The sequence below is a fragment of the Dryobates pubescens genome, chromosome 30, assembly GCF_014839835.1.
Source record: "Dryobates pubescens isolate bDryPub1 chromosome 30, bDryPub1.pri, whole genome shotgun sequence".
NCBI lineage: Eukaryota > Metazoa > Chordata > Aves > Piciformes > Picidae > Dryobates > Dryobates pubescens.
This window is the reverse complement of record NC_071641.1, coordinates 8,573,931-8,596,280: the sequence shown is the minus strand read 5'-3', so window position 1 is coordinate 8,596,280 and position 22,350 is coordinate 8,573,931. Positions and strand designations below refer to the sequence as shown.

Below are 22,350 nucleotides of genomic sequence, written 5' to 3'. Positions count from 1 at the left end.
CCTGATGATCTTAGAGGCCTTTTCCAGCCTTTCTCCTTCTATAATTTTCATCCCATCAGGTGAAAAAAGCCCTTGGAAACCTGAAGAGCAGAGACAGATGGACAGAGCTCCCAAGCCTGGCACTTCTAGGATGCCCCTCATGGCCCTATCAACCTGGAGGTGGCTGCTGCTGCCTTACTGCCTTTTGGCAAGAAGAAACCAGACCTTGGCCATGATACAAGGTGGGCCCAGGGGGACAGCAGCGTGGTCCAGAGAGCCAAATTGCCAGTTCCAACTTGTAGAACATTATTGCTTATGCATTATGGATGGACCATAAATTATTGAGCTTGACATGCTGGATGGAGAGCAAGGAGCCTGAGCTGTGTTTACAGCACATGGTGGCTCTGTGGGCAGCAGGGGAGGTTTTTTCCCTCCCTTCTCTTCTGAGCAAGAAGAAGATCTCTGCCTGAGGCTGAGGGAACAGCAGGGCTCTGCCCACCCAAACTCACTGAGTCAGTCCAGGGGGCAGCCATGGGCCAAAATCATAGAGTCATTGAATTGTCAGGGTTGGAAGGGACCTCAAGGCTCAGCCAGTACCAGCCCTCCTGCCATGGGCAGGGACACCTCACACCACAGCAGGTTGCTCACAGCCACCTCCAGCCTGGCTGCAAAAAACTCCAGGCAGGAGGCTTCCACCACCTCCCTGGGCAACCTGGGCCAGGCTCTCACCACCCTCCTGGGGAACAACTTCTTCCTCACAGCCAGTCTCAGTCTCCCCACTTCTAGTTTTGTTCCATTCCCCCAGTCCTATCCCTCCCTGACAACCTCAAAAGTCTCTCCCCAGCTTTCTTGTAGCCCCCTTCAGATACTGGAAGGCCACAAGAAGGACTCTTCAGAGCCTTCTTTTCTCCAGACTGAACAACCCCAACTCTCTCAGTCTGTCCTCATAGGAGAGGAGCAGCTGGGGTTGCTTAGCCTGGAGAAGAGGAGGCTCAGGGGTGACCTTACTGCTCTCTCCAACTGCCTGAAGGGAGGTTGTAGCCAGGTAGGGGTTGGTCTCCTCTGACAGGCAACCAGCAGCAGAACAAGAGGACACAGTCTCAATCTGCACCAGGGGAGGTTTAGGCTGGAGGTTAGGAAGAAGTTTGTCCTAGAAAGAGAGATTGGCCATTGGGATGTGCTGCCCAGGGAGGTGGTGGAGTCCCCATCCCTGGAAGTGTTTAGGAAGAGCCTGGATGGGGTGCTTGGTGCCATGGTTTAGTTGATTAGATGGTGTTGGGTGATAGGTTGGACTTGATGATCTCAAAGGTCTTTTCCAACCTGGTTTATTCTATCCTGTTCTGTTCTGACCTATCCTATCCTATCCTATCCTAGCCTATCCTATCCTATCCTATCCTATCCTACCCTACCCTACTCTACCCTATTCTACTCTATTCTATTCTATTCTATTCTACCCTACCCTACCCTACCCTACCCTACCCTACCCTACCCTACCCTACCCTACCCTACCCTACCCTACCCTACCCTACCCTATCCTACCCTATCCTACCCTATCCTAACTCTTGTGGGCTTTTTTGGGACTGGACCACACTGCTCTGCAAAGGGAAATCATGGAGTCATAGAATCCTTGTGGTAGGAAAAGACCTTCCAGATCATTGCATCCAACCATTCTGCCAAGCCTGGTGCCAAGCCACATCCCTCAGCACCACATCTCTGTGTCTTTTAAACCCCTGCAGGGATGGGGCTTCAACCACCTGCCCTGGGGGAGCCTGTTGCAGCATTCCAGCCTTTCAGTGAAGAATTTTCTCCTACCAATCCAATGAGGTGGGCTCCTCAGAGGACAGACCCACAACCAAACAGGTACAGTGATGCTCACCTAAAGCTGGAGGAAGGGCAGCGTGCCAGCTGCTGGCTGCACACAGCAGCTGCTTCTTTTCCCTCCTCTGTGGCATCAGGCATGACTGTCTAACTCCAGACCAGGGAGAGCTCTGCTTATTCTGTTCAGGTTGCAGTCAGCTGCAGAATCTTTGTGCTGGAGATGTGAGATGAAGTGGGCTAAGCAGTTCTGTAGGTGCAAGGCTGCCTTTCCACCAGCACCACCACCATGGGCAAGGGCACTGTCTTAGCAAGAAGGATTTAATGGGGACCACAGCCAAGCTTCATCAGCCTGGGCACTGCTTTTTCTTGCCTGAAGGGTGAGTGTGTTTCTCTGGGAGCTGCATAGAATCATAGAACTGTTAGGGTTGGAAGGGACCTCAAGGATCAGCTAGTTCCAATCCCCGCTGCCATGGGCAGGGGCATGATTAGCTCTGGTGCTGGGCTTGAATGCAGTGCAGTCCCAAAGCTTGCCATGGCCCTGGCCAGCCAGCCCACCCCCATTGCTGTCCTATCTCCCCAGAGCAGCCTGCCTAGCAGCTTGGCAGGGGGGGTGGATTTGGCACCTCGCTGAGGTGGTCATTAATCACCCCCAGCATCTGCTTTGGAGAAGGGGCAGGTGGCAGGAGAGGCCACCCTGTGGTTTCCAAGCCTGGCTTGGTTTAGCTGTGGAGCAGAGCTGTGGTTTGAACCCAAGATGGGATGGAGAGACCTTTGTTTCTCTCTGAGGCTGCTTGTGCCACCCCAGTGCAGCTTTGCCATGCCCAGGGCTCAGTGCCACCACGTGCTGGGATGTGGCTGCAAATTGTGCTGCCCCTCCACGGTCCTCTCTGCCTGCAGCATCATCTTGTGCCCTTCTGAGGTCAAAGAACCTCTCCCTTGCTCTCAAGAGGACCTAGGGAAGAGTTTATTTAGGTGATTAGACCCCCTATCTCTATTTATCTCCCAGGCTGTGCTAGTTTAGCATCCTCAGCAAGGGATGGCAGCTCACAGGATCACAGGATGTGAGGGATTGGAAGGAACCTTCAGAGATCATCAAGTCCAACCCCCCCTGCCAGAGCAGGAGCAGAGAATCCAGCACAGGTCACACAGGAACACATCCAGATGGGGCTGGAAAGGCAGCAGAAGAGAAGCAGACTCCACAACCTCTCTGGGCAGCCTGTTCCAGTGCTCTGGGACCCTCACAGGGCAGAAGTTCCTCCTCATGTTGAGGTGGAACCTCCTGTGCTGGAGTTTGTATCCATTGCCCCTTGTCCTATCCCAGGGTGCAGCTGAGCAGAGCCTGTCCACTCCCTCCTGACCCCCAGCCCTCAGATATTTATGGACATCTATTAGATCCTCTCTCAGTCTTCTCCTTTCCAGACTAACCAGCCCCAGGTCTCTCAGCCTCTCCTCACAGGGCAGTGCTCCAGTCCCTCCATCACCCTGGTAGCTCTCCCTTGGACTCTCTGCAGCAGATCCCTGTCCCTCTTGAACTGGGGAGCCCAGCCCCGGATGCCCTGTTCCACACTGCTGAGCCCCTCAATCCCACACATACTCCCAGCAGCCCTGTGCTGAGGTTTGTCCCCCGAGGTGGCTGCTGCTCCCACCGTGCTTAACACAGCCCTCTGACAGACCTGTGTGCCCCTTGAGTTTGCCTAAGTGCTTTCCGGGGCCCGTTTAGGCTGCAGGTCTCCATAGCACCCTGCAGCAACAGGGTCCCTAATTTAATCGTGGGTGGGGTGAGGGGAAGCTCTGCCTTTTGTCTGGCCTCAAATCTGCTGCCTGCTAACTCGATTTGGAGGCTCCCAGGTCCTCTGTGAGGAGGAGTGGGGAATCAGCGCTGCCGCTGCACCTGCTCCGTGGCACTGGGGCTCTGATGGCCGCGCTGCTGCGGCTTGTCTTTCCCTCCCCCCTTCTCCCTCACTCAGACCTCCTGGCCATGTCCCACCGCCCTGCCACGGCCCAGAGGGGAGGCTGGAGCTGGGAAGCTCTCTGCTTTGCTTCAGGGCTGTGAGATCTACGGAAATAGGGACAGAAGCCATAGAATCCACAGAAACTCAGAAGCCATAGAATCCTAGAATCCATAGAATCATAGAATCCACAGAATCCATAGAACCCCTAGAATCCATAGAGTCTTAGAATCCATAGAGTCTTAGAATCCATAGAAGCCATAGAGTCTTAGAATCCATAGAATCCATAGAACTTTAGAATCCATAGAATCTTAGATCCATAGAATCTTAGATCCATAAAATCCTAGTATCCATAGAACCCCTAGAATCCATAGAATCCTAGAACCCCTAGAATCCTAGAACCCATAGAACCCCTAGAATCCTTAGAATCCATAGAATCCTTAGAATCCATAGAACCCATAGAATCCATAGAATCTTAGAATCCATAGAAACTTAGAATCATAGAATCCATAGAATTTTAGAATCCCTAGAAACTTAGAATCTTAGAATCCAGAGAACCCCTAGAATCCAGAGAATCCTAGAATCTTAGAATCCATAGAATCCTTAGAATCCACAGAATCTTCAAATCTTAGAATCCATAGAATCTTAGAATCCATAGACTCCTGGAATCCATAGAATCCCAGAATCTTAGAACCCATAGAATCTTCAAATCTTAGAGTCCATAGAATCTTAGAATCCATAGAGTCTTAGAATCCATAGAATCTTCAAATCTTAGAGTCCATAGAATCTTAGAATCCATAGAATCCTTAGAATCTTAGAGTCCATAGAGCCTTAGAATCCATAGAATCTTAGATCCATAGAAACTTAGAATCCTAGAATCCATAGAGTCTTAGAGTCCATAGAGCTTTAGAATCCATAGAGTCTTAGATCCATAGAAACTTAGAATCCTAGAATCCATAGAATCCATAGAATCTTAGAGTCCATAGATCCTTAGAATCCATAGAATCCTAGAATCCATAGAGTCTTAGAGTCCATAGAGTCTTAGAGTCCATAGAGCTTTAGAATCCATAGAATCTTAGATCCACAGAAACTTAGAATCCTAGAATCCATAGAATCCATAGAATCTTAGAGTCCATAGATCCTTAGAATCCATAGAATCCTAGAATCCATAGAGTCTTAGAGTCCATAGAGCTTTAGAATCCATAGAGTCTTAGATCCATAGAAACTTAGAATCCTAGAATCCATAGGATCCTAGAGTCAAGCAGGTTGGAAAAGACCTGCGAGATCATCAAGTCCAACCTACTACCTAACACCTCCTGAGAACTAAACCATGGCTCCAAGAGCCACAGCCAATCCTGTTTTGGACAAATTGTCAGGGCTGGAGGGGGACCTCAAGGCTCAGCCAGTTCCAACCCCCCTGCCATGCCCAGGGACACCTCACACTGCAGCAGGTTGCTCACAGCCACCTCCAGCCTGGCTGCAAACACCTCCAGGCAGGAGGCTTCCACCACCTCCCTGGGCAACCAGATACTGCTCTTCACCCTTCTCTGTGGCACCTCTAGGACCTGCATGCTCCTAGGGCAGAGGGTTCCTGTGCTGAGAGCAATCCCTTCACTGCTGGAGGGGCCACCAGGCACTGCTGCAATGAGCTGCTGCTGGCTGCCAGGTCTCTGCACCTTGTCTTGCTCCTCCCATGCATCTCCATCTGGCTTGCCTGACACTGAGCCCCACAGCCTGCAGTTTCTCTCAACCCTTCAGCCCAAAAGCCAGGAGTTCTCCTCCCAAGGGGCTCTTCTCCCAAGTAATTAGTGCTAGGACAATAAGAAACAGCCTCAAATTGCACAGGGGAGGTTCAGACTGAACAAGAGGACAAATTTCCTGACTGCAGGAGTGGTCAGGCCCTGGAACAGGCTGTCCAGGGAGGTGGTGGGGTCCCCAGCCCTGAATGAATGGCCTCAAGCTTCACCAGAGGGGGTTTAGGTTGGACATTAGGAACAATTCCTTCATTGAAGGGAAGAAGTTTTTTCCCCATGAGGGTGGGGAGGCACTGGAACAGTTCTGGCAGGACTCCCAGCTCCCAAGCTGGGACTTCCACTTGCAGCCCAGAAAGCCAACCAGAGCCTGGGCTGCAACAAGAAAGTTTGGCCAGGAGGTTAAGAGGTGATTCTGCTCCACTCAGATGAGATTCCATCTGGAGTACTGTGTCCAGTTCTGGAGCCTTGAGAAGGGGAAAGATCTGCAGCTGCTGGGATGAGTCCAGGGAAGGGCCATGAGGATGAGCAGAGGGCTGGAGCTGCTCTGCTATGGAGACAGACTGAGAGAGCTGGAGCTGTTCAGTCTGGAGATGAGAAGGCTCCCAGGAGACCTAATTGTGGCCTTCCAGTATCTGAAGGGAGCTACAAGAAAGCTGGGGAGGGACTTTTGAAGGTGTCAGGTAGGGATAGGACTGGGGGGGAATGGATCCAAGCTGGAGGAGGGGAGATTAAGATGATGTGTTAGGAAGAAGTTGTTCCCCATGAGGGTGGTGAGAGCCTGGCACAGGTTGCCCAGGGAGGTGGTGGAAGCCTCCTGCCTGGAGATGTTTGCAGCCAGGCTGGAGGTGGCTGTGAGCAACCTGCTGTAGTGTGAGGTGTCCCTGGGCATGGCAGGGGGGTTGGGACTGGCTGAGGCTTGAGGTCCCTTCCAACCCTGACAATTCTCTGGTTCTATGAAAGGGTTGTCAGGCTTTGGGACAGGGCTGCCCGGGGAGGTGTTGGAGTCACCCTCCCTGAAGGCCTTTTAAAGCCGTGTCGGTGTTGTGCTTAGGGCCATGGCTTGGTGGTGGACTTTGTAGAGCAGGGTTAGTGAGTGGACTTGATGACCTTGAAGGTCTTTTCCAAACTAACTGATTCTATGTTTCCCACCCTGCTCTCTTTTATAGGTGCAGGGAAAGCGTTCAGGAGGCACTGCTGGTGATCTGGAGACACAAACAGGCTCCCTCTGGAGCAGTCTGTGGCCTTGATGAAAGATCCCCAGAGCATCTTCTGGTGGTTTGGGCTTCTTGCCCCTGCCTGTTGGTTCCTTTTGTGCACATGTGGACCTGTCTCCAGCCCCTCCTTACAAGAACTGTTTATAACACAGGTTATGGTCACCTTGGGAATTACTTCCCCGGCCCCTAGGGACGGAGACGCCTTGAAACATCACCCAGGCCGGTGGAGAGAGGTGGCAGCAGAGTCCAAGGAGAGGGGCCAGGGCTAAGGGGAGTCTTAGCATCAGCTTCTCCCCTCCCCAAGCAGGATGATTTCCATCACATCTCAAGCTGAAGCAGAGGAGGCTCTGGAGTGGGTAGAAAGTGAAGCTCTTTCCCTAATCGAATCACACGCCAGGGGCACTCGTGAAGCGCTGCAAAGCAGAAAGGACTTGGGAGCCACTGAACCACAAACACTCCCTCCCTCCCCTGCATCCTCCATGGAGACCCTGCCTCTCCTCTTCTTCTTCTTCTCCATCCACCTATGCACTCAGTTTGGGAGGGAACTAGGGCAGGGGCTTGGAGATCCCACCTTGTGCTCTGTGTTTGGTGCATCCCCAGGGCTCAGAGAATTTGGGGGAGGTGGATCTGGTGCTTCAGGGTCCTGGTGCTCATCTTGGTGCTCATCCTGGTGCTCTCCAGCATCCTCCATGGAGACCCTGCCTCTCTTCTTCTTCTTCTCCATCTCTTGCCCATGCACTCAGTTTGGGAGGGAGCTAGGGCAGAGGTTTTGGGGAGGGAGCTAGGGCAGAGGCTTGGAGATCCCACCTTGTGCTCTGTGTTTGGTGCATCCCCAGGGCTCAGAGATTTTGGGGGAGATGGATCTGGTGTGCTTCAGGGTCCTGGTGCTCATCCTGGTGCACTCCAGCATCCTCCATGGAGACCCTGCCTCTCTTCTTCTTCTCCTCCATCTCTTGCCCATGCACGCAGTTTGGGAGGGAGCTAGGGCTGAGGCTTTTGGGAGGGAGCTAGGGCAGAGGCTTGGAGATTCCACCTTGTGCTCTGTGTTTGGTGCACCCCCAGGGCTCAGAGATTTTGGAGGAGATGGACCTCGTGCTTCAGGCTCCTGGTGCTCATCTTGGGGATGTTGTGCCTTCTCTGGTGGTCTCCCCAGCAAGGATGCCCCCCTCCAAGCAGGTGATGGGCAGGCACCATATCTTGATCCTCCAGCTGGACCTTCTCCATCCTCAGCTTTTGTGGAGCTGTTACACCTTCTGCTGTGCCTTGCTTGGGTGCCTCACGACCTCCTGCCAGCCTGAGCACAGAAGGCGCTGTGCACAGCCGCAGCATTTGGAGGTGAGGGGTAGAAGGGCAGTCCCTTGTCTTCACCTCCCCTGCCCAGGCTGAAAGGGGTAACCCGGGAACCACGGGGTGAGGCGGGAGGAGCCCGTGGAGCAGAGGAGGAACGCTCAGTGGCAGGTGTTTCGCCCTCAGAGAGCACAGGACTAGCTGAGGGAGGAGGATGTTTCTGAGGCAGCCCCTGCTCGGCGTTTTGACGGCGCATCGAGCACGCCGCTGCCTCCGAGCAGCCCCACCGAGCCAAAGCAGCAAAGGAGGCTGACCCAGGAGGGTAGGCTGGCTCCCCCCAGGTGCCCACCGGCGCCAAGCTACCCAGCGACAGGAAAACCTGCCCTCTCCTCTTCCCCCAGCCCTTTTTCTGCCTCCCGTGTTGTGAAGAGAAGGGAATTCTCCGTCCTTTCCAGGCCGGGACTCCTCCGCGGCCGCAGCCCTCACCCTTGGAGCTGTTCCTGCAGCCTCCTTCGGGGGACCCGGGGCACGCAGACGAGGAAACGGCAATCAGCAGCGGGGGAAGGGGAGGGGGGAAACAAGATGAATGAATAACCCCCCCGCTCAAATCAGTGTTTTCTTCGTGTCAGGGCTCCCTTGCTACCAACAAGCTCCCTAGAAAAGTGTCCTCCCCCTCTTTCAAAACGAGCCCAGCTGCATTCCCAGGGGAGGGAAGTGTCAGATTTGTCAGCAGTGGACACTTTCCTGAGCTGGAAACACGCAGGTTTTGCACATTTGTTCCCTGCTGCTGTGGGTGTAAGTGGTGGGGAGCTCATGCCGGGGGTGCAGCATCCCAAGGGAAAGCAGAACTCTCTCCAGCCACTGCTTTTCCTTGCTGGGAAAGCCCTTCCCAGCGCCTTGACCCCCCGCATTATCTGTGGCTTTGCTGTGTCTCCCCTCTCCTCCTCCTGTGTGGATGTCTTCAGACCCTCTCCTTCTTCCTAATGCCTAATTAGGTTGGTGAGGCTGCTTGGCCTGATAGCATAGTTATGGATAATGCTATGCAAATTGACTTGAAGACCTCTGAACCCCCCCCCCCCCCCCAAACAGATAAGCACCTCTGGCTCCCCCCCTGTGCTGAGCTGCCTGCAGCCCTTCCAGCAGACGGTGGCTGCTAATAGCATGGCAGCAGGGGGTGGGTGAGACTGAAACAAAATCACAGACTCCTAGATGGGTAGGGCTTGGAAAGGACCTCTGGAGACCATCAAGTCCAACCCCCACCCCCCCAACCCCCAGCCAAGGCAGGTCCAGCAAGTTATGTAAAAATATAAATCATACAGAATTGTCAGGGTTGGAAGGGACCTCGAGGCTCAGCCAGTTCCAGCCCCACTGCCATGGCTAGGGACACCTCACACCACAGCAGGTTGCTCACAGCCACCTCCAGCCTGGCTGCAAACACCTCCAGGCAGGAGGCTTCCACCACCTCCCTGGGCAACCTGTGCCAGGCTCTCACCACCCTCATGGGCAACAACTTCTTCCTCACAGCCAATCTCCATCTACTCATTTCTATTTTTGTTCCATTCCCCCCAGTCCTATCCCTCCCTGACACCCTCAGAAGTCCCTCCCCAGCTTGCTTGTAGTCCCCTTCAGATACTGGAAGGCCACAATTAGGTCTCCTCAGAGCCTTCTCTTCTCCAAACTGAACAGCCCCAACTCTCTCAGTCTGTCCTCACAGAAGAGGTGCTCCAACCCTCCAGTCATCCCTCCCCCCACCTCACAGAATCACCAAGGTTGGAAGAGACCTCAAAGATAATCAAGTCCAACCTGTCACCTCAGGACTACTAAACCATGGCACCAAGTGCCACATACAATCCCCTCTTGAACACCTCCAGGGATGGGGACTCCACCACCTCCCTGGGCAGCACATTCCAATGGCTAACAACTCTCTCTGGGAAGAACTTTCTCCTCACCTCCAGCCTAAACTTCCCCTGGCACAGCTTGAGACTGTGTCCTCTTGTTCTGGTGCTGGGTGCCTGGCAGAAGAGACCAACCCCCACCTGGCTACAACCTCCCTTCAGGGAGTTGGAGAGAACAAGAAGGTCTCCCCTGAGCCTCCTCTTCTCCAGGCTAAGCAACCCCAGCTCCCTCAGCCTCTCCTCACAGGGCTGTGCTCCAGGCCCCTCCCCAGCCTTGTTGCCCTTCTCTGAACACCTTCAAGTGTCTCAATGTCCTCCCTCAATTCTTTACACCATAAAGAGATCTTGACATCTCTGTGCAGCCAAGCTGTAGTAGTTTGTAGGCTATGCCTAAGCTTGGGCTGAGATACCTAGTGAGGCTCATGGTCACCATCTGAAAGGACAAAACAAAAAGGCACCGAGAGAGGAGGTTGCAGCCCCCCTAAGGTCCACCCTGCCTCTAATGTTTGGGTGGGAGAGGCCACCCACCCCTCCTGTGATGGTGCAATCACAGCTGAAGGGCGCCACGACCTCGAAGTCTGCACAAGAGAGTCTTTGTCTTGCCTCCTGATTATGCTTTAGGAGTTTCCTCTGCTTGTTATTCATCTGATTGCAATCTCTGTTTAACGCTTTCCTGCTTCCCCCTCGCCGAGTGTCCGACCTGAGGTGTGCACCTGAGAGGGCAGTGAGTGAGTCCCTGCTCAGATGTCACCTTGGCTCACAAAATCACAGACTCCCAGCACAGTGAGGGCTGGAAGGGACCTCTAGGGATCATCCAGTCCAACCCTTGTGCTAAAGCAGGGGCGCACGCAGCAGCGTGCCCAGGATCACAAGGGCCAGCTGGGGTTGGAAGCTCTCCAGAGAAGGAGACTCCACAACCTTTCTGGGCAGCCTGCTCCGGGGTTCCAGCAGCCCTACAGCAAAGAAATTTCCCCTCCTGTTCAGATGGAACCTCCTGGGTTCCATTCCACACCCATTGCCCCTTGTCCTGCTGCTGGACACAGCTGAAAACAGTCTGGCCCCATCCTCTTGCCCCCCACCCTTTAGTTATTGATGAGCGCTGATCAGATCCCCTCCCAGGCTGCTCTTCTCCAGACTAAATAAGCCCAGGACTCTCAGCCTTTCCTCCTCACAGAGATATTCCAGCCCCTTCAGAACCTTTGTAGCCTCTGTTTGACTCTCTCCAGTAGTTCCTCATCCCTCTTGAACTGGGCATAATATTCCTGGCCTCACCAGAGCAGATCAGAGTGGCAGGAGAACTCCCTCGACCTGCTGGCCACACTCTTCTTAAAGCACCCCAGGATCTCATTGTCCTTCTTGTCCATGAGAGCACACTGCTGGCTCAAGGTGATCATAGAATTATCAGGGTTGGAAGGGACCTCAAGGATCATCTAGCTCCAACCCTCCCTGCCATGCCCAGGGACACCTCACACTGCAGCAGGTTGCTCACAGCCACCTCCAGCCTGGCTGCAAACACCTCCAGGCAGGAGGCTTCCCTGGGCAACCTGTGCCAGTCTCTCACGACCCTCCTGGGGAACAACTTCTTCCTAACATCCAATCTCAATCTCCCCACTTCTAGTTTTGTTCCATCCCCCCCCCAGTCCTATCCCTCCCTGACACCCTCAAAAATCCCTCCCCAGCTTTCTTGTAGCCCCCTTCAGATACTGGAAGGCCACAGGAGGTCTCCTTAGCAGCACTACCAGGTCTTTCTCCATGGAACTGCTTTCCAGCAGGTCACCCTCTCACCTGTACTGGCTGCTGCCCCTCTCTTAAGCCATACCAAAAGTGGGTGGTGGGAACCCTTTGCCATGAGCCAGCAGTGTGCCCAGGGGGCCAAGAAGGCCAAGGGCATCCTGGCCTGCATCAGGAACAGTGTGGCCAGCAGGAGCAGGGAGGTCATTGTGCCCCTGGACTCAGCACTGGTGAGGCCACACCTTGAGTCCTGTGTCCAGTTCTGGGCTCCTCAGTTTAAGACATTGAGACTCTTGAAGGTGTCCAGAGAAGGGCAATGAGGCTGGGAAGGGGTCTGGAGCACAGCCCTGTGAGGAGAGGCTGAGGGAGCTGGGGTTGCTTAGCCTGGAGAAGAGGAGGCTCAGGGGAGACCTTGCTCTCTACAACTCCCTGCAAGGAGTGGGGGTGGTCTCTTCTCCCAGGCACCCAGCCCCAGAACAAGAGGACACAGTCTCAAGCTGTGCCAGGGGAAGTTTAGGCTGGAGGTGAGGAGAAAGTTCTTGCCAGAGAGAGTTGTTAGCCATTGGGATGTGCTGCCCAGGGAAGTGGTGGAGTCCCCATCCCCGGAGGTGTTCAAGAGGGGACTGGACGTGGCTCTTGGTGCCGTGGTTTAGTTGTCATGAGGTCTGTGGTGAGAGGTTGGGCTTGATGATCTCTGAGGTCTCTTCCACCCTTATTGATTCTCTGATTGATTCTCTGATCTACTGCCCACATCCCCTCACCTTCCTCTGCCCCCAGAGCTGGCGCCAAGGGCTGAGCCCTGCCAGTCCTGCTGCGGTCGAGCGGCTGAGCCCTGCACAACTCATTGCACCTCATGCTGGGCTGCTGGGAGCCGTGCCACCAGGCTGGGGCCGTGATTGACACGGGCACGCCAGGCCAGGAGAAGAAAACAAGGGGTAATGGGTAAACAGCTGGGAGGAAAAAGCAGCCCTTTGCCTTTAATGATGGTTTGTCACGGCGTGCTTGCTGGAAGTTGCAAAACAGTGGTGGGCTAACCCTTCATTTGCATTGCTCTAACTCATACTTTGCATACCAGGAGAGGACTCCTCTGCCACCTGGCCTAACCCACACCTTCTCACTGGCTTCTGCAGGAGGATTCCCCACCAAAGGCTCCCACCTGCTTCCAAAATCGAGCACTCCCCCATGCCCTCCTGCTCTGCTGATCATTAGTAAGTACCCTCATTGGCACTGAGCTGCTCCTCAGAGACCCTCATCATAGTTTTTTCCCCTCAGTCATCACAGAAGGGTGAGGGTTGGAAGGGAGATCAAGGAGTTCAACACCACCCCCACCCTCAAAGGACAATCACCTAGGGCAGAGCACACAGGAATGCATTCAGGCAGGTTTCGAAGTAGAACCCACAACCTCTCAGGGCACCCTGCTCCAGGGCTCCTGGACCCTCACGGTAAAGAAGTCTCTTCTCATGTCCAGATGAAGCCTCCTCTGCCCATTGCCCCTTGTCCTGTCACTGGGCACCACTGAAAAGAGTCTGGGTTCATCCTCTTGCCCCCCACTATTGATCAGCATTGATCACATCCCCTCTCAGGCAGCTCTTCTCCAGGTTGGCCCCAGGGCTCTCAGCCTCTCCTCATCACACAGGTGTTCCAGTGCCCTAAACATCCTCACAGCCATCTCTTGGACTCTCTCTTGGGCTGGGGAGCTCAGAAGTGGACAACTGTTGTTCAACACAGCAATAACTCCCTGCTCAGGCACTGAGCCCTCCTGTGTGAGCAGTCACTGAGCTCCAGCTCAAGATCTCCAGGGTTTGGGGCTTCACCTGGGCCCAGAGCCAAGTGCTGAGGTGCTACACTGCCATGATCTGTGTGTGTGTGTGACCCAATCCAGCTGGAAACAGCCTTTTTGTTTGCTGATGGCTGAGTTTTAAGGTCCCTTCCAACCCAACCCATTCTATGATTTCTTCTCCCATCCTTCTCCCCCTCTAGCCCCTCTCTAACGCTGGGGTGACATCAGGTGCACCTCTGTCCCTCCCTGCCCAGCCAGGCTCTTTCTTGTGCAGCTCCAGCCCATCACTGACAACTGGAAATGAGATGCCTGGGGGTTGGGTTGCCTTTTCTGGGGGTTGGGTTGCCTTTTCCAGCAGCTCCCACTGCTCTTTAAATACAGGCTGAAGAGCAGCTGAGTGTGGACTGTTGTAGGCAGCGCTCAAGGCAGCTGTGGCGTGCAGGTGGACCAAGCAGCAGGGCATGGAGGGCTTGCTCTGCAAAAGGTGGGAGAAGACAGCTGGGAAGCAGGGAGAGCTTGAGATGGTTCTGAAAGGTTTGCACAAACAGAGTTTCTGGGTTTTCTGAAGATGTCCCAAAGCATAAAGTGCTCCCCCTGACACCCCTGTCTCCTCCAGCAGAACCTCATGTTGGGCATGCAACAAGCTCATTCCACACCAGGCACCAGCTCCCAGCTTCTCCATCCTGCCAGGCTTTGTGCAAGCCCTCTGAAGGCAGCAACCAAGCAGCACACTCATAGGTGGAGCAGCAGCACACTGAGCTTGCAGAGAACCAGGGCCCAAGTCTCGCCTCCCTGGGCAGGTGGTGAGGCCCAAGCTGTCATTACAGACTGCCAGGGTTCCTTCAGCCCCACTGCCCTGCTGGGGAGGAATGGGGCAGCTGCCAGCACTTAGCAGTAGTTAGCAGCTCCCGTGGTATTTGAACCATTTATAGGCAGCAATGGCAGCTCCCCCTCCCCTAGTGGAGGTTCTTGCTGTCACCTAGCACTTTGTAGCCAAGCTGGTGTGGAGACAAGAAACAGCTCTGCTCTGTTGTGCCACAGCTTGACTGAACTTGGGCTTCTTTACTCTCCTGGCCACCTCTGTGCCATTTTGCCCCTCTCCAGCCAGCAAGGAGGCAGTGTGGGGATTAAACCCAGCCTGAGCTGATGCTCACCACATGGAGAATGCAGCCCCATCGCTGGAAGGTTGCAAGCCTGTAAGTTTGTTTTCAGCTCTTTGCAAGAAGGGAGGTGAGCAGGGATTGAGTAAATGCAGGATACCTCCCTCAGGGTGTGGATTTAATGGGTTTATTTTCATGAGGTTCAGTAAGGGGAACTGCAAGGTCTTGCAATGCTTCATATCAGTACAGGCTGGGGATGAGGAGATTGAGAGCAGCCCTGTGGAGAAGGACTTAGGGTGCTCATGGATGAGAAGCTGGACATAAGGCAGCCATGTGTTCTTGCAGCCCAGCAGGCCAATGGCGTCCTGGGCTGCATCAAAAGCAGCGTGGCCCAGCAGGTCAAGAGAGGTGATTCTGCTGCTCTGCTCTGGTGAGACCTCACCTGGAGCACTGTGTCCAGCACTGGGGCCCTCAATAGAAAGGACATGTGGAGGCCACCGAGGTGATCAGGAGGCTGGAGCACCTCTGCTATGAAGACAGGCTGGGAGAGTTGGGGCTGTTCAGGCTGGAGAGGAGGAGGCTCCAGGGAGACCCTCTGGTGGCATTTCAGTGACTGAAAGGGACGCACAGGTAGGCTGGGGGAGGGCTGTTTGGAAGCACTTCTAGTGACAGGACAAAAGGCAATGGTTTGAAACTGGAGCAGGGTAGATGTAGGCTGGGCATTAGGAGGAAGTGAAATACCAGCACAGGTTGACCAGAGAGGTGGTGGAGTCCCCATCCCTGCAGACATTCAAGAGCAAACTTGATGGGGCTCTGAGCAGCCTGATCCGGTTGGAGATGCCCTTGCCTGACTGCAGGGGGTGTTGGACAAAACGACCTTTTGAGGGTTCCTTGCAAGCCGAGGTGCTCTGTGATCTTTCTGATGAACGCATGGGGTGGTTAGGGATGGATGTGATGCTCCTCTGGCTCCATGCTACAGCCTGGCTCTCAACCGTGCTTCTGCCGGGGGGGTGTGAGGCTCCGTTCCGCGATGCTAAGCTCACGTTGCTGGTAGCAAAAGGCAGCCTTGGACTGGGTTTGCTGGGTGGTTTGTTTTGGCTCTGGGGTGAGTACCGCGGAGCACGGCCGGCTCTCGGGGGCTCGGCGCTCCGCCGGGGCGAAGGAAGCGGACGCTGTTTGGGGGTGTCCCCGGTGCCGAGCGCGTTGCGGGGCTCCCTCTTGTGCCCGCACATCCCTACTGCAGAGCGGCGCTCAACGGGGGGTTACTCCGTCCCTGCCTCCCTGCCTTGGCTCTGCGGTCCCCCCGGGATAAAGATGAGGACGATGGGGAGGGGATGAAGATGATGATGGAGGGAGGCAGGGAAGAAGAGGGGGGAGCTGAGACCGGGAGCAGCTCACGGCAGGCAGGAGCGGGGCGGTACCTTTCCCCCCCAACGGGGTCCCCTCCCCGCCCCGCTCCGCCCCGTCCCGCCCCGTTCGGCGCCGGGCAGCCCGGCAGTGTGGCGAGGCGGGCGGGCAGGCAGCTCGGCTCCGCTGCGCTCCGCTCCCGGCCCCGCCGCCATGCCGCCACCCGGGCCCCGCCGAGCCGCCTCCAGCCGCCGCCTCCTCCTCCTCCTCTTCGTCCTCCCGCTGCTCCGCCGGGCGCTGGCCGCCGCAGGTAACGGAGGGGGGGTGGGAAATGGTTGGTGGGCATGAAGTTTTTCAAGGGGTGTGTGTATGTGAGGGGCTGCTTTCCCCTCCCCATCCCCCCCCCACTCCCAAATACAAACTTCAGTGCAGTTTAACTCCCTTTTTTTAGGGGCGGCTCAGAATGTGCGTGGGAGAGGGTCAGCCCTCGGACATTTGGTTCCCTATTTTGGTGTCCTTACTTCTTTAAAGACCGACAGGCGTCTCGGGGTGGGGGCTGAGCGGTTACCCTTGGAGTTGGGGGATGCTGGAGGGGGATGCTCCGAGGGATGCTCCTGGGGGTGATGCTCCGGGGGGTTGCCGGTTGGCAGCTCCGCTCACCTCTCGCTTCTGCCTCTCTGCCTGCTCCTGGCTTATACCTCTTTATTTATATATCTGCATATTCACCTATTTATTTATATATCTATTTATTTATATATCTATTTATTTATATATCTATTTATTTATATATCTATTTATTTATATATCTATTTATATATCTATTTATATATCTATTTATATATCTATTTATCTATTTATTTATATATCTATTTATTTATCTATTTCTTTATATATCTATTGATATATAAATAAATAGATATATAAATATATTTCTTTATATATCTATTTCTTTACATATCTATTCATTTACATATCTATTCATTTGCATGCCTCAATGTAGTTCTTTTGCTCTGTCTGCTATCTTGTCTTGGGAAGAGCAAAACAAACCCAGCCCCATCGGTAGTTGTCGGCGGCTGTGATTTCTCCACCGCATTAACGGAGTAATTCTTCAGCCCTGGGTATTTAATCTGCCGGGTGGTTTTTTTCTTACATTAATATTATTGCTAATAGTAATACTTGGGGGGGGGGGGTGGGGGGGGTGTGGTGAGGTGTTTGTGGGTTGGGTTTTGGGGTTGTTGGGGTTTTTTCTTTGGTTAATGAACTGAGCAATATTAAGGCTGGGGCTGCTAAGTGGTCTTTTCCGATGGCCCTTCAAAGTTTCCTGTGCGCAACCCAATCTTGTGATTGAGATGCACTTAAATCCAGCCCTTCCGTTGGTAATCCCTGCCACAGACAATAAACAGAGGCACGGCTCTCCTGCTGCCCTCCTCTGAGCAAATCCAGCCTTTCCGCTAGATTTTTTTTCCGACGCTCCCCCCTCATCTCATCCTTCTCTTGCAACTCCTCAACGTCCTTAGGACTTCTGTCCTTTGTCATCCTCCCGCGGTGGCGCGGCAAAGGTGCCGGTGCTTATCAGCCAGGTAGAAAAGAAACCCCGTGTCCTGGAGCGTAGAGCTGGGAAAGTGGAGCCCTGCAAAGTTTGATGGCGGGTTTGGGTTGGGTTGTTTTTTTTTTTTCACGAGGTCGGAAGAGACTATAACCAACAGGGGCTAAGGTGATGGGGCAAGGTGGTGTCCTCCCGGTGGGGAACTCGGGAGGAGAGCCCCGAGCTCCCTTCCCGCAGCTTGTGGTGTGAGGGGTTTGAGGACGGGGAGTTGGGAGGCATCGGGGAAAAGCTGCGTGGCTCGGGCTTGCCAGGAGTTAAAAGCATCTCCTGACAAGCTGATTTTCTAGGAAAATGAACCAAGCCTTCTTTTCTGAAGCATAATTAAGGTGACGAGGAATTTCGGGGAGGGACTTTAATTAGATTAATTCCCCCCCCCCCCCTTTCCTTTTCTGCCTCTGCCGTACAAAGCTCCAGTGTGTTTTCAGCAAATGGAAAGCAGAAATGGCACTATTGACTTAGTTTGTGGCCTGGACCCTTGCTGCTGCTCCTGCAGCATCCTCCTCCAGCCAGAAGAAACAACTCTCCCTTGCTGGCAAAGGGATGTTGTGGATGCGGGGGATTAGGAAGGCTGGGATTAAGCCAGGCGGCTGCGGGTGGGGGTTTAGCTGTGACCGGGATGCTGGGGTTGGGGTGTGGGATGTTGGCTGGGTTGGTGTTGCAGGACCCCTTGTGGGGATGCTGTTTGGGTTGGTGATGCAGAACACCCCCTACTCACACACACATTCCCCCTGTCCCGTGCAGAGCTCTTGGTGTTTTTTTCCATGCCCCGAGTTCATGCAGGGGTTGCAATAAAACTGAGCAGAAAGGGAGGGCATGAAGAAGAAATAAAACCCAGAAAACGAGTTGAACCTGCCCAAGCTGGATCAGTGTTGAGTGCGGGGAGCTTTCTGAAGGCAAGCCGTTCATCTGCTGCATGTAAATGTCTGTAAAGTTTGTAGTGGTGGAGCCGCAATTAGCCTTTCTCCGGCAGCGCCCCGTGGAGATTGCAAGGGATAGCGCGGGGCAGGGAGCCGAGATGGGTGCTCAGCCCTACCGGGCAGAGGCTCCCAGAATTCTTTTGTTTGGAAAAGACCTCTGAGATCAAGGATCCAACACACCCCCCCGCCCCGTGCCCTCTACACCACGTCCCGCAGTGCCGTGTCCGCGCGTTGCTTGAACACCTCCAGGGATGGTGACTCCGCCAGCTCCCTGGGCAGCCTGTGCCAATGCCTGACCACCCTTTCTGACAAGACATTTTCCCCCTACACCTCCCCTGGCACAATTTCAGGCCATTTAGAATCGATAATCAGCTCCCTTGCCTGGTTGCAAGGGAGAGGCACGAAGCAGAAACTGATTTCCCCCCTCCCCCCCGCCCCTCCTTTTACTCCCAAAGAATGCGCTGCTTGTTTGTGTTGGGGTTTTGCCGTGCTGAGGGGCTTGGACACGGCCCTGGGTCTGCTGCTGTGCTCTCCTCTGAGAGAAGGGAACCCCGGCTCCCACCCGTGTTGTTCCCATCCCACTCCTGCTTCCTTCTCCTGTCCGTGCTGCTCCAAATGGGACAAACAACGTAGGGCAAGGGTTTTGTTTTGGAGCTTGTTTGAGGCTCGTTGCCCACAGAGGTAGGAGAAAGGCTGCTGAAATTCAGAGGGTGATGCTGGGGAGAGGTGTTGGCAGGCAGGGTGACCCTGCCATGCATGGTAAGGACTGCCCTTCCCTCTGCTGTACCACCACCAGGAAAACATCTGGGCAGGGAGGGAGGGAGGGAGGGAGGAGGATATTTGCATCAGTGCCCCTCACTGTCATGGTTGATGCATCAATCACTGCAAGCAGGTGATGGGGGAGAGATGCTCCAAGACCTGTTGCTTATCAGCAGAGCCTGCCCTTGCAGGAGGTGGAGGCTTCTTTGAGGCCAGGGGTGTGTGGAAGAGTCTGCTCTGGCTTTTTTTGTTGTTGTTGTTGCCTCCTTTTCCTTTACCTTCTTGGTTATGGAGCCTGCTGCCTTAGAAGTGGGTGCTGGCTATGTGTGATAGTGGCAGAATGAAATAGTGAAGCAACAGAGGGGAAAAAAACCCCAGAGAAATGGAAAAACAGCTGCTGTGAAGAACAGGATTTTGGGGGAGGAAGTGGTACCTGTGAGGTAGGGGAGATATCCACGTTGCATTTTCTCTGCTTAGAACTCAGAAGCCCCCTGCTGCTGGCCCAGTAAGCAGTTTGGAGTGCCCAGCTGTGTCCTTTATCTCCTGCCTGAGGTCTCCTGGGTCCTTTCGGTGCTGTGCACACTGATTCCCTTTCCATCCCCACCCTGGCCACACAGGAATAAAACATAAATAACTCTGTATTTTTGGGTCAGTTGAGCAAGCCAAGATGATGCAAGGAGCTTGGTTTTTACTTCCATTTCTAGCAGCAGCAGTGCCTGGAACTCCTCAGCCCCGTGGCTTTCTCCCTCCCGGTGCGTTTGGGGTTGGTGGGATCAGCCTGCCAGCCCCCAGAGATTATCAGGAGGGCCCCCACGGGTTATCAGGAGAGCCTGTAGGTTATCAGGCTGGTCCATAAAGTGAGCTTTGCTGGGCAAAAGCCTGGCTTGCCGCATCAGGGAGAGGCAGCAGGAAGCTCTGGGCCGGGAGGTGAGGACGGAAGGGCTGTATGGAGTCTGCGAGGAGTTCATTACAGCAGATGTCAGTGCCATAAAGCCACAGGTTCCTGCTGTTCCCAAGTCACTGCTATCCTCCCGGCTTTAGCCATGCTAATGCGAGGGAAAACATTTGCTGGAGCGAGGTGGGATGAGGAGGAGAAGGAGGAGGGGTGATGGTGGTGAATAAATCCCTCTGCCCCCCCCCGGCTATCCCACTGCGTGTCTCACCCTGGGAAACAGGGGGAGTTAACAGGAGTGTAAAAGATTCCCGAGCCCCTGGCTGCCCCACCGTGGCAGTTTAGGTTCCACTGCCTCTGATTCTGGACTTTCCTTAGAGCACCAAGCTGTAATTTACTGCGTTGTGCAAGCCACCCCTGCCCCTGAGTCACAGCGTGGTGGCACTGAGCTGACACAGCCCTGGCCCCTTGGATGCTGGGGGAGGGAGGAGAGGGGGGCTGTGTCTGGTGGCCCGAAGATTCACTCCTCTTGCTGTTCCTCCCGGGGAGCTCAGCTGATCCTTCCCTGGCTCTGCCAGAGCTCAGAACCTAAAGGCAAATGTTCTGTGAGACGCTTCGCTGCTCCTCACTCCTTACACTAGAGCTTTGGTGGTGCCCCCGGGAGTGGTGAAGCAGTGGCTCGGTGTGATGTGGTGCCTGACATCGTGCTGTGGCTCTGGAAGCAAAAAAAGTCCTGTATGACCTGCAGTGGGCTTGTACCAGGGCTGGGAAATGCAGAGCTTCGACTCGGGAGAGGCAGAAAGCCCCAGGAAGCTGCTCTGATGGCTTCTTTCACACCCAGCGTCCGAGAGACCTCTCTCGGTGGGGACCTGGAGGCCCCTAGCTCAGCAAAGCGCCCTCCCCAACACTCCCTAAATCCTCCAGCTCGCTGTTGGGCTTGGCCAGCAGCTTGGGGTTTTATTGTTGAGGCGGTTTTGGCGTGTGGCTTCCCCCTCTAGCTCCGCACTGGGGTCCCAGCGTGGAAGGTGATGTTGTTCTTGAGGGTCCCGGCTAGGTTTTGGTTCAAAGCAGCGTTTTGATCCCGCTGGGGGAGCGGAGAGGCAGGGGCTGCCTGGCCGGGGGTGGGGGGAGGCAGAATGCAAGCAAAGCATCCCGGCTATATGCAGTCATCTTATTTTTGAAGCCTCCTGGTTTTTCGGAGGCCTGACTCACGGCACAGGAATGCGCTGGGCTGGCAGCCCCAGACCTGCTTCTTGGTGGAGGGGAAGAGCTGCTGTCTCCTCCTCCTTCTCCTCCTCCTCCTCCTTCCCAGCCCCGTTCTCCATCCCCTCTCCTCCCAAACCGCCGGGCTGGGCTGGTAGCAGCCACATGTTTGCTGAGTTTGGATTTTTAGGGGATTTTTGGGTTTGGTGGGTTTGGGGTTGGGTTTTTTTTTTTGCTCCTTTTCTCCCTTCCCTTTGCTGCTTTTCTCCTTCCCCTTTGCTGTTCTCTTTGCCAGAGGCTGGGAGAGTTGGGGGTGGTTCAGTCCTGCAGGAGAGATGGCTCCGAGGGAGAGTTTCTGGTGTGGCCTTTCAGGATTTAAAAGGGGGCCAGCCAGAAAGCTGGGGAGAGGCTTTTGAGGAGGACCTGCTGTGACAGGACAAGGGGTGATGGTTTGAAACCAAAAGAGGGAGGTTTAGACTGGAGAGAAGGAAGAAATGTTTGACACCGAGGGTGGTGAGACCCTGGCCCAGGTCGCCCAGGGAGGCGGTAGATGCTCTGTGCCAGGTCAGGTTGACTGGGGGCTGTGAGCAGCCTGCTCCAGGTGCTCACAGGGGAGCTGAGATAAATGACCTCTAAAGGTCCCTTCCAACCCAATCCATTCCATGATTCTCTTTTTCTTTCCATGCAGCTTTTTCTCTGGGGCTGGGGCACCTCGGTGGGCTGTAGCCGGGCACCTCGGTGGGCTGTAGCCGGGCACCTCTGGGTTGCATCGACTGATTGGGGGGGGAGGGAAAGGCAAGAGCAAGCCCCAAGATCAAAAGTGAGCCAGGCTGGGAAAGGCTGTGGGTGAAGCCACACTGGAAGACAAGGAAAGAGAAGGGAATCAGGAATTATTTAGCACAGGGCTTGCTCCGGCGTGTCCTGCACTCTGCCTTTAATCTCCTGTGAGTCCCTCCCCGCTGCAGCCTGGCACAGCCCTGCCCAGGTCTCCTCAGCTCCACACAACCTTTGGTGGCTTTCCCCAGAGCTCCTGGCCTGCCTTAGCTTTTTGTTGTTGGTTGTTTTGGGTTGGTTTTTTTTTTGGGGGGGGGGTGTGGGAAGGCTGTTCCCTGTTGCAGT

At 54.6% G+C, this 22,350-nt stretch overlaps 1 protein-coding gene across 1 annotated transcript in view; it reads left to right on the top strand.

Annotated features, from left to right (window-relative positions):
• The first annotated feature begins 16,002 nt into the window (after window positions 1–16,002).
• Window positions 16,003–22,350, top strand: part of UNC5B (unc-5 netrin receptor B) — a 92,612-nt gene continuing 86,264 nt past the window's right edge. Inside the window, exon 1 of the mRNA XM_054174751.1 lies at window positions 16,003–16,164. Within this exon, the coding sequence (XP_054030726.1) occupies window positions 16,068–16,164 (97 nt within the window). The 5' untranslated portion in view covers window positions 16,003–16,067. The remainder of the gene's footprint in view (window positions 16,165–22,350) is intronic.